Consider the following 15,500-nt stretch of genomic DNA (forward strand, 5'->3'; position numbering starts at 1 on the left):
CTGTAGTTGCAAAACAAAGCTTGCCATGGTTAACTCTACTGTTTTCGACAAAGTTGGACTAGCGAAGGCAGCGTTGGAATAATAGCGACAAAACAACTGACAGAAATTTAACCCTCGCCTTAACGTGTGGATCCACCCCGCCCCCCAACCTGGTCTTGTATAGGGCAAAACATCAAGGAAAGGTTGCAATTTTCAAGCCTAGTGCAAGCTTCCGCTAAAGCTTTTAGAGTGATTGATGATCAAAACCCCTGTTTACAACCGGAAAGAAGGATCATGGGTTTTGTCCTTTCTCGCATATGAAACTTCGTTGTCTTCTTGACAGGCTACCATCCGTATTGAAATACTCCTCCGCCATTGCTCCCTCTCTGCTTCCAACTTCCTGCGCCTCCACGACTCCTCGGACCCACAGACTCCTTGGGCAGCTAGCAACTCGCCATTCCTAGGCGAAAGTAGCGATCTGCAGATCTCCCTCCAAGTTCGCCAGTTTATCATATTGCTGAGAGCGAAGATCACTTGGCTGTAGATTTCTTCGCGCCATCTGCAGCTTCCATTTTGAGGTAATGCAGCTCCTCTATTCGACTTAAATTCTGGTCACGCACCGATGGTGCTGGGACTGGGGTCCCGATCCAAGAAGGATCGGGCCTCTGCAATTACTCAGCTTGTAGAGCTTGATATTCATATACACGAGATTAAGCCGTGGCTAGGGCTTGCAAAACTTTCCAAAGTACCCATGCTAGTTGCTATGCGTTGGGGCAGAGGGGAGAGACTCATTGGCAGCACCAGGAATGTGAACCCAACAGCTGCAAATGGTCCAGAGATGGGAAAAATCATATTGGGGGAATCCCTTCGCATTGCAGTAGCTCCCAATCGTGAAATTTTGAAACGTGCGAAGAAATCATACCCTGACTTGGATGAACCTCTTGTATTCACTCTCCTTGACATGAATGATCCCAAAGGAAAACCACTAGCTCAAGCTGCATTAGATCTCTCAAGCTTAGCATCAATTACAGAATCGAAGCTTGTTGCAGTTCCATTCACTGCCTCGAAGAAGGTTGCTAAAGGGGGCACCTCTTACCTTCATCTCACAGTTCAGAGATACCAAGATGATAAAGCCGCTACCTATGCTGGTTCTGCATCTCTAGGCACTTCTGGTCGGACATCTGATGCATCTTCTCTTCCCCCCTTGGATGAGGACACCCAACAAATGCTGGTGGCTGCTCTTATGAGCGGTGATGAAGATGATCACAACAATAAAGAAGAGGACATTGACTCATTTACAGATGACGATGATGACGGCAAAAAGGAGGTTTGCACTCCCAATGTAGCCTCGGGTTCTAGCCCAGCTCACACAAATGTGGATTCCAGGCTGCCTCAGCAAAATGCTAGCACTAATGCTGTAGGTGTGCCTGCTGGAAACGTCTATCAGAGAGTTAATATCTCTGCAACATATCAAGCAGCTGAGGTGCGGTTTTTAAAGTTCACACGAACCACTTTTTAGGTTTCTTCATATCAATTCCCAAAAAAATGGAAACGACAAGGTTCTATTGGAAGGCTCAAATTATTAGGATCAAATGTACTTTAATATTCATTAATTGATGTTACTGGTGTTTAAGCATCCACTCCGTGCATAGGTGGGTCATGACTTATTGTGGATTTCTGTCTCCCTCAATCAGGGAATGCATGCACATGTACCCACTGACACAAACATATGCAGATATAAACTTTTCTGTATAATCTTTCTGTATTTGATAGTAATTGCGAATGTGCTGGATGTAGAAACAACCTGAAAAAGTTGAGGAGAAAGCATCTAGACAACCTGTAGCTTCTCCTCAAGCTTCTCCTGTCAAGGCTGCTGCGATTGCAGCTGCAGCCGCATACACCAAAAAACATTCCTTTCTACCAAGGCGCACAAAATCATACATGAATGACTCAGATGACTCAATCTCAGATCTCGATAGCGCTGGAGAAGACGAGTTTCCCTCTCGTTTCTCCAGAATGGAGCAGTCACCAAGCTTGCCTCCAAAGGGACCGCCAAAAATAGCAGCTCATTTGCAGGTAAATTCTTTCTCTGGAAGAGGCTCAGAGACGCTTTCCAATGTGTTGGTGGATAAAAGATCACAAGAGGCTGTTCAAGAAAAGGTCATCGAGGCAGCTGCTACAAAGGCGGCATTGAAAGAGTCCACTGTTAATGATGTAAAGTCTAAGTTTAATGGTCAATGCTTGGTCTCTGCTAACTCCGCTATAAGTACCATAATGCACCAAGTTAAAACTGTTGATCAAGGAAGAGTGGGAGCAACGGAGAGAGATGAATCAAAAGGTCCTGCTAACACTATCACTACGGAGAATATTTTTCTCAGCTCAACAAAAGAGAGCAATACACCTTCCATGGATTCTAGATCAGAGTTAGAAGCTTCACTCGATATGGAGGTTGGCTTTCAGAGAAGTTTCAACAATGAGAACACTTTCAGTCGAAGGGTAGAGACAATACAGGCAAAATCTCTTGTAACTTCAGATATGCCGACAAAGACAACTGCTGAGCCTAAACCAAAAGCTGCTGTGAAGTCTCCTTTGAGAGAGAAGGGCACACAAAAGACCATGATATCCAAAAGTCCAGATAAATCGAAAGGTAGGACAAACCAGAGCCCAGTGCAGGATTCTAGGACATCTAAGACTGCAATGCAAGAGGCAAAATTGAAGACATTCAAGAGCCCAGATCGGGAAAATGAGAAGGGAGACAAGAAAGTAGCCGAAGATAATAAACAAAAAGTTTTGCACATCGAAGGGAAGGGTGTTACTGGGCAATCAAGGATCCAGCAGTTGGAAGCTGAAGTTGAGAAACTGAAAGGGGAACTTAGAGATGTTGCTGCTGTGGAGGCTGCGCTGTATTCAACCACAGCCGAGCATGGAAGTTCATCATTGAAGCTTCATGCACCTGCACGCAGGCTTGCAAGAGTGTATATTCATGCTTGTAAGCACTGGAGTCAAGAGAGAAGGGCAAGCTATGCCAGAAATACCACGTCAGGGCTTATTCTAACTGCTAGAGCTTGTGGTAATGATGTTGCAAGGTCTGTAGTGCAACCCTGCCAGCTTCACTATTGGTGGTTAGACATTTTATGCCTATAAAAAAATCTGATTGCATGCTTGCAGGTTGACTTTCTGGTGGTCTAATACTACTGTATTGAGGGAAATCATATCGACTGCGTCCTCTATCTTGCCAGCATCGCCACAAGTGAGCACACTTGTGCGCCCATCTGAAGGAAAGACAAGCACAAGTTCTCCTAATAGCAAAAAGTTGTACCAGAAACAGCAAACTGTATCTCCTTCTCACGATTGTGAGGATTGGAGGGAGCCAATCACCTTCACTTGTGCTTTAGAACGGCTGGAGAGCTGGATTTATACGAAAGTGGTGGAGTCAATATGGTGGCAGGTATGTGAGTGCTGAAGTGTGTGGAGAAGAAATTAATTGCTTTATAAAGGGGCTTTTCAATGTTTCGCTGTATGTCTCTACCATCTATTTGCACATCCTCAAGATTTAATGTTTGGAGGCTACATTTTGGTACTTGTTTATTTGTCTCTCCAACCTTTTTTAGAGGATTGGAGGAACATTCCTGGGCTCTAAAATTTTATGGCTTGTTGCCATTAAAGAGCATACCAGCCTGCAATTGTTTATTAGCGGATCTTAGGTATAGGGACTGCTTTATTGTCAAAGTTTAGTGGAAAGTCGGGCGGAGAGTGTGTGGACACAAGCACAAGGAGATAGAGAGGTGACCGACAGAGAGAGAAGAAAGAGTGGAGTGTGTGGACAAGTCAGAAGCTTGCTCTTAATCATCATCTTGTTGAGAGCCTCGTAATCCACACACAACTCGTAATCCACACACAACTGTGATAAGTTTACTTCTGAACAAAAGATTAGGAGAACCAAGGGACTTACACCTTGAACGAACGCCCCCCCAATCTAGAGACTCCTTTAATTGTTGTGCCATTGGCTTTGTTTAAATCTTAAGGATTTTTTTTTTTTTTTCTTGGCAAAGAAAGAGGCTGATTTCTATTACTTGAAAAGGTCCCTCAAAACACCCAAATGGTGCCGATTCTGAGGGCAAGTACATAACTGGTTACAAAGGCAATCTAGAAGACTAAAAACCAGGAGAAAAACCTCTTGTAAAGAGAGTAAAGAGGTGCCTTGGCAAGCTAAGTGGAGAGAGGATGACAACAGCCTTTGAAAGAAAGGCACTCCCACCAAAAGCACACTTAACAATTGTATTTAAAAGACCTGAACCACCTAGAAGCCACCGACTGTGAAATAGAAAACGGAGCATTTGCAATGGCAAGAGATCGATATTGGGTAGTTGCCCACCAATCGGTATCATTTGATAGCTAAAGAGAAGGAAGGAGCAGTTAGTGACGAAGATGATAGAGAGAAGGGCAAGGACGTAAGGGTAGAGAAGCTTTTTCGAAAGCTAAATATGCGATACTATGGACCTTTCCAAATCCAAGAAAAGATAAATGATGTATCCTTCAGATTGAAGTTACCAGATACTTGAAAGATTCACTGTGCATTGAGTCTATTGAGACCTTTCAAAGGTGACGTGCGAGAGGACAGGGAGCCTGATGAGCAGCCCAAAGTGAAAGAGATAGAGGAGATCCTCATTTCTGAACAGGTCTTGGAGGCTGGCTCACAAGGAAAGGAAAGTGAAAGGTAAGCTGACACGACGATATTTGCTCAAGTGCAAGAATTATCCAGCTCTTGATGCGAAGTGGATGGAGGAGGTCTTTGTAGATACTCCTGAGATATTAGAGCTTTACCTTGAAGCTTTTGGTTTAGCATCGACTATTCCAAGAGTTACCGATGAATCAACAGGTTGAATCTGGTGCGATGTGGATTGCACAAGAGGGGAGTTACTTTGTTCCTTTGTCATAGGTTACGTCGACAGAATAAAGTTAGTGATTTCTTCTGAGATTTCAAGGATACTGATGGACAGACAGTATTCTGCTTAATGACTTTATGTCATAGTTACGCGAAACGCGGAACGGCGACGGGCCTCCCCGCGGAACGGGGGAACGGGAACGACGCGGAACGGGAGGCATAAAAACACCCAAATAATGCAATTTTTAGCGTTATGTGTTTGAATACAAGTAGTGCTAGAGTCCTTTGACTCTAATACTCACAAAAAACACGATTTGAAGAGCATTCAACGTCGTGTGGTGATGCGTGGCGCCGCGGTCATACTACATACACAATAGAGTCTTGACTCCTTGAGAGCTTGAGAGAGAGGCTTCACTCCTTGAGAGCAAGGGAGAGAGAGCTTGAGGGCAATGGAGTCATGGACTCATGGAGAGAGCTTGTGTCACAAATCAATGACGTGGCATAACCCCAGACACTCAAGTGGGTTGCAAACCAGACACACCCTCTCTCTGGCGGGCAGGCAGTCCCGAAAATTCTAGCTGAAATGTTGACGTGGCACTGCCGTACTGACCATCATAGATTGTGGCGCAAAAAACGGAAAAACAGTACGGACAACTGACGTGGCAAAAAGCGTACGGAAAATTCCTACACTGATTTTCAGTTTTGGCTACGCAAAGCATGAGAGAGAGAGAGAGAGAGAGAGAGAGAGAGAGAGAGAGAGAGAGAGAGAGAGAGAGAGAGAGAGAGAGAGAGAGAGAGAGAGAGAGAGAGAGAGAGAGAGAGAGAGAGAGAGAGAGAGCTTTTGGGGATTACTTGCTTTATTTTTAATTCCCAAGAGAGCTTGTGGGATTAACTGCTTTATTTTTGCAAGACTTTTTATGGGCAACTTTTGGGGCTCTTCTTTTGGCATCCCTTGTAAACCTTTATAAGTGTGGGCAGGGCTCCCACTCTGCAGAGCATTTGGAGGTAGAGTCTGAGAGTGAGACCCTCCCACTCCCTTGTACTTTGAGCACAGATTAAATAGAAAAAGAAATACCGAAAGGGGCGCCAGTCTATGGGGCCAATATCTCTACGCATGGAACTCCGTCGGGCCGTGCCGAATCAATTGTGAACTGTGAACTGTTTTGAAGTGAATCTCTACTGTGTTGTGGTAGAATCTTGACTTGGAGTGTCCAAGTTTGTTATAGTGGTATCAGAGCGCGACCGCTTTTTCTTCAACCGGTAAATCCGATCCTTTTTCTCGCGACACTTATGGATTCAAACAGAAATCAGTCGACTTCCTCTACATCTGGGGATGCGGGAGGAGATCACGAAGAAGATTCTCACGAGGAGTATGGCCCGCCTCGGCCTAATCAGGCGGAGATTGAAGAGATGAAGCGTCAACAATGGGTTGACGATGCGACAAAGATGATGATCAACATTGCGAAGGATTCCAACTGGCAAAATTTTTGACGCAGACATCCTTCGACGAAGTGCGCTCTCAGTGGCAAAAGGCCACAGAACCACCTCTCAAATCGGCACTCAAGAAACCTCCTACTTCGAGGATGTTTACAGAGCAAGAATTAGAAGAGGTGGTTGATACACGGATTACACAGCTTTTTGACGCATCCAACAAAGCCAAAAAGCACGACAAAAAGCAGAAGAAAGGAACTGACTTCCTGGGTTATTTGGGTCGTCATTCTGCTTTTGCCTCGGCAAGAAAGCAGAAAAAGCATGTCAGATTTGAAGGAGTATCCAGTTCTTCTTCTTCTTCTTCTTCTTCTTCTAGTTCTTCTAGCTCTTTTGACTCGAGCGAAGAAGACAGAAAAGAGAAAAGCGAAGCAAAAGAAAAGCTTCGGCAAGGGCAAGAAAGAAAAAGGCAAAGAAGCCTAAGTTTTGTCTTGTTTTTGACAGTTCTACAGAGGACTCGTCTTCGGATAGTTCGGACTCCGATGATTATAGATTTTATGCAAAGAAGAAGAATTTGTATAAAGCCAACCAGTATGACTTTCTGGAGGATAAAAGCAAGAAAGTTCGAGAATTTAAAGAAGGTGGACAATCGATTATATTTGACACGTTTTCTGGATTTCGAGATGCTTCGAGGGCTTTGGCCTTCATACAACAGTTTAACATGCTTTCTCTAGAGGGCATTACTCAGAGCACTCCAAGATTCGGAGGGCTACCTCTTACTTCAAGGGAAATGCTCAAACATGGTGGTCCACCCTTCTCTTGAACAAGAAAGTGCCAGTTAAATGGCTGAAATTTAAAAGGTTTTTTATTTCTTCTTGGTTGACTCGGGAGTACGAATGCGACATACGAACTGCTTGGAACCATCTTTGGATGACCAAGAAAGATACTTTGGATGCATATTGCGAGAGATTTTGGAGCTCTTTTCTACCCGCTTCTTCATTTAAGAAGATCTTGTTTACAAAACAAATTGAGCGGTTTACCTTGGGACTTTCTACAGAGATCCGAGATCACTTCTTAGAGCAAAAGTCAGATTCTATTCAAAAACTGATGAGTCATGCGAAACGGGGCTTTGCGATTCACTCAGGTAGTTGACCTACCCCACGAATGAGATCATGACGCAGAAAACAGAACAGACTTCTAAAAATGAAAGTAGAAAGAAGAAGAGCCTCCAAGATCAGAAAGATAAGGATGCATGACCCCAACTCACTTCGCGGGAGAGAGCGAACTACATCAAAGAGGGGAAGTGTTTTGGATGCGGGGAACAAGGACACATCTCCGCGAAATGCCCTAAAAAGGCACAGAAAGATTAAGATGAAGACAGACCAGAGAGTTCAAAAGCAGCTGGGGAACGTGGACGGAAAGGTAAGATGAAAGCAGGATTGGTTCCCGATTGCATGGGTATTGACCCAAGCACGATTGATGAGAGTGCAGAACTTTGCCGAGCTTGGGGCAAAGTGAAAGATCAAGAAGCCCTGATTTTCTTTGATGGAGGAGCCAAGGCCAACTTCATTTCACCTTAATTGGCAATGCGGCTCGAGATTACACCCTATCGGATGGGGCCACAAGCAGAGGCAGTTCTAGCGGCACTCGACAAGGACGTAGCCATTACACTTGTCATTGGCAAACTTCGGTTGCATTGTCATGGGTATTTGGGGCACGAGGACTTCTACATAATGCCCTTGGAAGGTTGTGATGTCCTCTTGGGAGTTCCTTGGTACCATAAGAACAACGCTGTGGTCGATTATCGGGCAAAGAAAGCGACTTTGACTACAGAAAAGGGCCGAACCATTGTACTTGATGTAAAACTTAAGGGCGAGTCTGTCCCTATTGTATCGACTTCGGCCGTTTCAAAATTAATGAAATCCAGTCTGTTTGTTTACTCATCTTTTTGAAAGAGTTGAATGATGATCATAGGACAAATATGTCTGATCTAGAAAAAGAATGCCAAGATTTTCTCCACACTCATGTCGATTGCTTTTTTGAGGGCCTGTTAGGCGAGTTGCCACTAGCTCGTCCTGAGGATCATACCATTGATCTGATACCTGGAAGCACACCACCGAACCAGCCACCTTATTGTGTGAGCCGAGCTCAGAATGAAGAAATTATGAACCAAGTGAAAGACCTCTTGGAAAAGGGTCTTATCCATCTATGTATTTCAACTTACTGCTCTCCGGTGTTGTTGGTTTTGAAGAAAGAAGGATCTTGGAGAATGTGCATTGACTATAGAGCTCTCAACAAAATCACCATCAAGAACAGATTTCCGATATCCAGAATCGATGATATTCTAGACCGACTACAGGGATCCTCTTGTTTCAGCAGGATCGATTTGAAGAGTGGATATATTCAGATCTGAATCGCGCCAGGAGATGTCTACAAGACAAATTTTCGGATTACTTTCAGTTTATTTGAGTTTTTGGTGATGCCTTTTGGCCTAACCAATGCTCCAACGACATTTAACCGAATGATGGACAAGATTTTTCGAGAGTACAGACTATTTGTTGGCACTTTCTTTGACGACATCATTGTTTTCTCCAAGGATAAGGCAGAACATATAGAACATCTGCTACAGATCTTTCAGGCATTACGAGATCACAAGTGGTGATTAATGCAAAGAAAAGTGAATTTTTCCTACCCGAGATACACTTTTTGGGACACATTGTCTCAGCAGTAGGAGTGCAGATGGACCCGGCCAAGATAGAGACTATCCATGATTGGCCCGATTTGAAGAATGTCCATGAAGTTAGAAGCTTCTTGGGCTTGTGTTCGTACTACAGGCGGTTCATTAGAAAGTTTGCAGAGGTTGCTTCCCCTTTGCATATCTTGACATAGAAAGAAGTCCCTTTCTCGAGGGGATCCACAGAGGTGACTGCCTTCCAGATATTGAAAGAGAAACTGACTATAGGACCCGTTTTGACTTTGCCGGATTTGCAGAAGTCATTTGAAGTATATTGTGATGCTTGTGGTCGTAGTCTGGGTGCGGTCTTAATTCAAGAAGGCCATGTCATTGCTTACGAGAGCCGATTGTTCTCAAGGCCAAAATTGACAACACAAATTTATGAGAAAGAGCTTTTGGCGGTTATCCATGCTCTTACTCAGTGGCGACATTACGTACTCGGAGCGGATTTTACTGTCTTCACAGACCATCAGAGTTTACGCTACTTCTTGTCATAGAAGCAGCTATCAGAAAAGCAGATGCGGTGGGCGAACATCTTGTCACAGTTTCACTTCCAGATTGTCCATGTGCAGGGATAGAAGAACTTGGTGGCAGATGCTTTGTCTCGGAAGCCGTTGGTTCTGGCTATTTCTGCGATACATCATATGAGCTTCGAGGATATGGTCGATCAGAATGCCACAGATACAGATTTTGCAGATATTCACTCAGATACGGAATGGGGAGGTAGTAGCAGGATATTTCATTCGGGATGACTACTTGATGAGGAAAACGATGTTGTGTGTTACACAACTGTTAACGGAAAAGGTTCTAACCGAATGCCAGTGTCCACTTTTTACGGGTCACCGCGGCATTGCTACCACCTTGAAAGGTGTGGACAAATACTTCTTTTGGCCGAGACTCAAGAAGGACGTGGACGATTTTGTATGCAGTTGCTTGGTATGCCAGAAGGTCAAGTTTGGCAGGCATAATAAAGCACATGGATTGTTACAGCCTTTACCATACCCACCCGCCCCTTGGAAAGTATTGCAATGGATTTCATTTTTGATCTCTCGAGAACACAGAGTGGTCACGATGGTATTTGGACTGTTATTGACAGATTTAGCAAGCAAGCTCATTTCATTTTAGTGAAGAAAACAGTCAAGCCGGATCACTTAGCGAGATTGTTTGTGGCCCAGATCTTCAGATTACATGGCATGTTTGAGACGATTGTCTCCGACAGAGACCCCAGATTCACGAGTTTGTTTTGGAAGGCTATTTGGGAGAACATTGGCATGCGGTTGCAGTTCTTGTCATCGTTCCACTCACAGACTGACAAGCAATCAGAGATTGCTAATTCACTGGTACTAGATTGATTGAAGTCTTACATTTTGGATCAGAAGACTCAATGGGAAAAGTATTTACTTTTGGTGGAATTTGCCTACAATAACACGATACACTCTTCAATGGGGAAGGCGCCATTTGAGATTATTGAAGGTGCTACGAAGGTTCCACCTTTCCTAAGCTCGAAAGATAATATTTCTGAAGCCGACGTACACACGGGACTTGGACACGGCTTTTGCCAAGGTCCGGGAGGCTTTGCAGAATTCTCAAGAAAGACACAAAAAGGCAGCGGATCGACATTCGTTGCGATTTGAAATTAAAGGAGAACGATTGGGTGCTCTTACGTTTTGAGAGGGCACGCCTGAGAAAGAAAAAGGGAAAGGAGCGGCTTTTTCCAAAGCTTAGCATGAGATACTATGGACCTTTCTAGATTTCCGAAAAGATAAATGATGTCTTCTTTCGACTGAAGCTGCTCGATACTTGGAGGATTCACAATGCGTTTCATGTGAGTCTCCCGAAGCCTTGTAAAGGCGATGTGCCCGATGATGGGGAGCCTGATGAGCAACCCGAAGTGGAGGAAAACGAGGAGATACTTGTTCCAAAACAAATTTTGGCACATAAAGAAAGAAAGGTAAAAGGTAAAATGATAAGGCAGTTCTTGGTTAAATTCAAGAACTATCCTGCATTGGATGCGAAGTGGATGGAGCAGGAGGACATGGCAGATACTCCTCAGATTGTGAACCTTTACCTTGAAGCATTTGGTTTAGCATAGTCTATTCCAAAATTGAACCCCGAACTCAGCTGGGCGGAATTTGGTGCAGTGGGTATGCACAAGAGGGGAGTCGCTCCACTCCTTTGTCAACAAATTGCCCCGATTTTGATACTAAAGTCATTGATGTCTCTTTTGAGTTTTAGGGATACCGTGAGCTGACAATATTCTGCTGTATGACTTTATGACTGGAATTCCCGATAATATGGGATACTGATTTGTTCTTGACTTGTCTAAGTGCAGGAACTGATAGACGAAATGATTGCAGCATTTCGGTCTGAAAGCTCGATAGACGTGATTGCAATAAGGATTAGTCGATAGGGCATCTATGAGGTCCCGAGTGGATCTAGATGCGATTGCTAAATACGTTGCCGATTAATCATGGTCTGAGATCCAAATGAATTTTTTTAAAATGTGATTTGTCAAGTGATGTCCTGTGATGTGACTGTCGATTGGTACATGTGCTAGATGTGTGTTCCTAGTGCGTCGGTACTAATAGTCAGTGTCTGCTAAGACAGTTTATGGCCTCTGTTTGTTTTGAAGGCGTAATCGAGGGCGATCACAATGCTTTCAAGAGGGGGGTATGTCACAAATTAGTGATGTGGCATAACTCCAGACGCCCAAATGGGTTGCAGACTGGACACACACTCTCTGGCGGACAGGCAGTCTCGGAAATTCTGGCTGAATTTTGAAATGCTGACGTGGCACTGTCGTACAGACCCCCGCAGATTGCGGCGCAAAAAGCGGGAAAACAATACAGACAGCTGACGTGGCAAAAACATAGTTACATGGGACGGCGGGTCGGCGTCAGGAATGGGGACGGGACGGGACGGGACGGGACGGCAAAAGTCAGAAAACGGGGACACGGGTCGGAACGGCAAAAAAAAAAGAAGTTTTTTTGGCATTTTTTGACCTACACACATGCCACACACATAGAGCAAATGTGCTAATAAAACATCGAGAAACGAGGACCCAAAGGGTGGCTTTTATAGCCATTGGGGTGCTTCAAAGTTCAAACATACGGTTGTTGGAGAGGAACTAGCCACTAGAAACGATCAGTTTTTCAAATTTTTTAAAAAAGTTGACTGTTGTCCCCTACTGTCCTCAGGATATTTTGATTGCGTTCCCACTTGGCAGGCAGTTTGTCGTCCATCCCTACCCATCCCCACCCGTCCTCGACCCGGAACCGGGCGTCCCCTGTCTCTAGGCTCCGTCCCCTCCGTCCCTTGTAACTATGGGCAAAAAGCGTACGAAAAATTCCTACTCTGATTTTTGGCAGTTTTGGCTACGCAAAGCATGAGAGAGAGAGAGAGAGAGAGAGAGAGAGAGAGAGAGAGAGAGAGAGAGAGAGAGAGAGAGAGAGAGAGAGAGAGAGAGAGAGAGAGAGAGAGAGAGAGAGAGAGAGAGAGAGAGAGCTTTTGGGGATTACTTGCTTTATTTTTAATTCCCAAGAGAGCTTGTGAGATTAATTGGTTTATTTTTGTAAGGCTTTTTATGGGCAGCTTTTGGGGCTCTGCTTTTGGCATCCCTTGTAAACCTTTATAAGTGTGGGCAGGGCTCCCACTCTGCAGAGCATGTGGATGCAGAGTCTATGGGGCCAATATCTCTAGGCACGGAACTCCGTCGGGCTGTGTCGAATCAATTGTGAACTGTGAGCTGTTTTGAAGTGAATCTCTGCTGTGTTGTGGTAGAATTCTTGACTTGGAGTGTCCAAGTTTGTTACAGCTTGACAGCAAGGGAGAGAGAGACTGAGAGCTTGAGCCTTGAGGGTAGACCGTAGAGCAATGGAGAGAGAGAGGTTGAGAGGCTAGAGCTTTGGTTCAGCTTGAGAGCATGAGACTTGAGTGAAGGAAAGGGGTGAGGAGGGGTGCATTTTATAAGCTTTGCTCCCCTCCAAGGCTCCCATGTTTCAAACTTTGAACTTCAAAAAAATTGCCGTTTTTGCCCGTTCTGGCCGTTTTAGCCGTTCTGGCCGTTTTAGCCGTTCTAGCCCGTTCCCCAGCCGTTCCGGTACCAGCATTGCATCCGGAACGCCCATCCGTTCTGGGCCGTTCCACGTCACCTTGCATGTCTGGAACGTCGTTCCGGCGTTCCATGCCTCCAAGAATGCGTTTCTCGGTAATTGAGCAACCTAGACTGGGTAGCCAACCCGGAGACATACTAGCCGTACAAGTATGCCCTAGACCTGTGAAGCAGCAGAGTGGTGTAAGTCTAACAAGTGCGTCGCAGTGTTTTAATGATTGAAACTGACGTGCCAATGGATAGTGGAAGCTAGCGAAGCTATTCACAGGTCCTAGGGCGCAAGGAAAGAAAGGAAAAGGGAATCAGCTGGTAGATCAGAGAATTCCCCAGACCCAGGAAGATTTTTGAAGCGGATAGTATACGAGAGATTTGAACATTGCTTTTGCCAAGGTTCGTGAGGCTCTTGAGAAGTCTCAAGCATGGCATAAGAAGGCAACTGATAGACATTGACGCGACTTGCAGTTGAAGGAAGATGATTGGGTGCTCTTACGGCTTGAGAAGGCACGCCTAAGGAAACGTAAGGGAAAGGAGCGGCTTTTTCTAAAGCTAAGAATGGTACCATGGCCCTTTCCAGACTCATGGGACATGATAAGCAACGATTTGGAATGCATGCCGGCTCATTGACTTATCCTATGGACATCACAATATCCACCTCAACAAGGCAAGAGTCTGCCAATGAAAAGAATGAATCAAGGGAACCGGATGACAATTCATCACAAGATTTTGGAAAAAATAAGATAGTAGCACATCCGAAGGTTTGGACGAACTAAGGGAACCAGATGCAAGTTCATCAGAGGATTCCGGAGAAAGGGGATTGGATGATAGTGCGTCGCAGGGTTTTGATGATTGAAACTGACGCGCCAATGGACCGGGGAAGCTAGCGAAGCTACCCACAGGTCCCAGGGCATAAGGAAAGAAAGGAAAAGGGAATCAGCTGGTAGATTAGAGAATTCCCCAGACCCAGGAAGATTTTTGAAGCGGATCAGTATACGAGAGATTTGAACATTGCTTTTGCCAAGGTTCATGAGGCTCTTGAGAAGTCTCAAGTATGGCATAAGAAGGCAGCTGATAGAAATTGACGCGACTTGGAGTTGAAGGAAGATGATTGGGTGCTCTTACGGCTTGAGAAGGCACGCTTAAGGAAACGAAAGAGAAAGGAGCGGCTTTTTCTAAAGCTAAGAATGCAGTACCATGGCCCTTTCCAGATTCAAGAGAAGATAAATGATGTATCCTTCAAACTGAAGTTGCCAGATACTTGGAAGATTCACAATGCTTTTCATGTGAGTCTCTTGAAACCTTTCAAGGGTGAGGTGCCAAGTCGACAGGGAGCTTGAGGAGCAGCCTGAAGTAGAAGAGAGCGAGGAGATTCTCGTTTTGGGTTAGATATTGGCTCACAAGGAAAGGAAAGGAGACCTAGTAGATACTCCTCAGATATTGGAACTTTACTTTGAGGCTTTCGGTCTTGTCACGTGACACATATATGTTTAATGCACTGGAAAATTTCCCTGATGGATTCTGATGGGAATACTGATGATCATGCTGTGTGCAACCGTAGGATATGCATCTAATCTACGTGAATGGTTAGAAGAGTTACCATTCTTACCATTCTTACCGTTCTTACCGTTCTGAGGGGTCTGAGAAATCTGAGATGTACTTGTCGAAGTCTTGGTTTCCTTAGGCTTTCCCTTGTTGTGCTTCATCTCCTGTGCGAGAGCAATCGCTACCGCCTTGTTGAGATCGATTGGATCGAGCACCTCGACATCATACGTGATATACTTGTCCAATCCATAAAGGAACGCCTCCTTGCGCTCCGCATCCGATTTGCGTAATTGAGTGCCGAGCTGCGAAACGCGAATAGAGAAAGACATACTAGCATACCATTTGTCGGAAAATTCAGCCTTAAATTGAATCCAAGTCTTGTTGTAAGTTCCTTGCAGAGCTTTGGTATATCACCAAGTACTTGCAATCCCCTTGAGGTGTTTGGTCACAATACCTCACCTTCGACGCTTCTCAGAAATTGCCGTTTGCAAAGGCAACTTCAAACTGTCGAATGAAAGCAGTAGCTTTCAGGACATCTTCCCTTCCGTCAAAAGTATCAAACTTGATCGTAGTGTTTTGAGGTTTAGAGACCTTCTTCATATTCTTCCCAGAAGGACGGGATTTCTTGGCTATGGTTCTAGATTGACGTTCATGGATATTTTCTGGATTCTGAAGGATCTCGAGCATTCCGCTCCTTGGATTCTCTAGGTTCTTGAGCATCTTGCTCTTGTCACGCTTTCACAGAGAATTCCAGGTGTTGTGTCGACTTCTTGCAGAGAGAAAAATTTTCCCAACTCTGCGAGCTTTTCTTGGAGGACTTAGGG

The 15,500-nt window shown here is 44.8% G+C and overlaps 1 protein-coding gene across 1 annotated transcript in view; it reads left to right on the forward strand.

Annotated features, from left to right (window-relative positions):
- Window positions 1-270: 270 nt before the first annotated feature.
- LOC147449773 (uncharacterized) overlaps window positions 271-15,500 on the forward strand; it is a 90,802-nt gene continuing 75,572 nt past the window's right edge. Inside the window, exons 1-3 of the mRNA XM_086522131.1 lie at window positions 271-1,462; window positions 1,777-3,065; window positions 3,148-3,427. Coding sequence (XP_086378257.1) covers window positions 602-1,462; window positions 1,777-3,065; window positions 3,148-3,427 — 2,430 coding nt within the window. The 5' untranslated portion in view covers window positions 271-601. The remainder of the gene's footprint in view (window positions 1,463-1,776; window positions 3,066-3,147; window positions 3,428-15,500) is intronic.

The sequence above is a fragment of the Adiantum capillus-veneris genome, chromosome 10, assembly GCF_014529385.1.
Source record: "Adiantum capillus-veneris isolate H3 chromosome 10, ASM1452938v2, whole genome shotgun sequence".
Lineage (NCBI taxonomy): Eukaryota > Viridiplantae > Streptophyta > Polypodiopsida > Polypodiales > Pteridaceae > Adiantum > Adiantum capillus-veneris.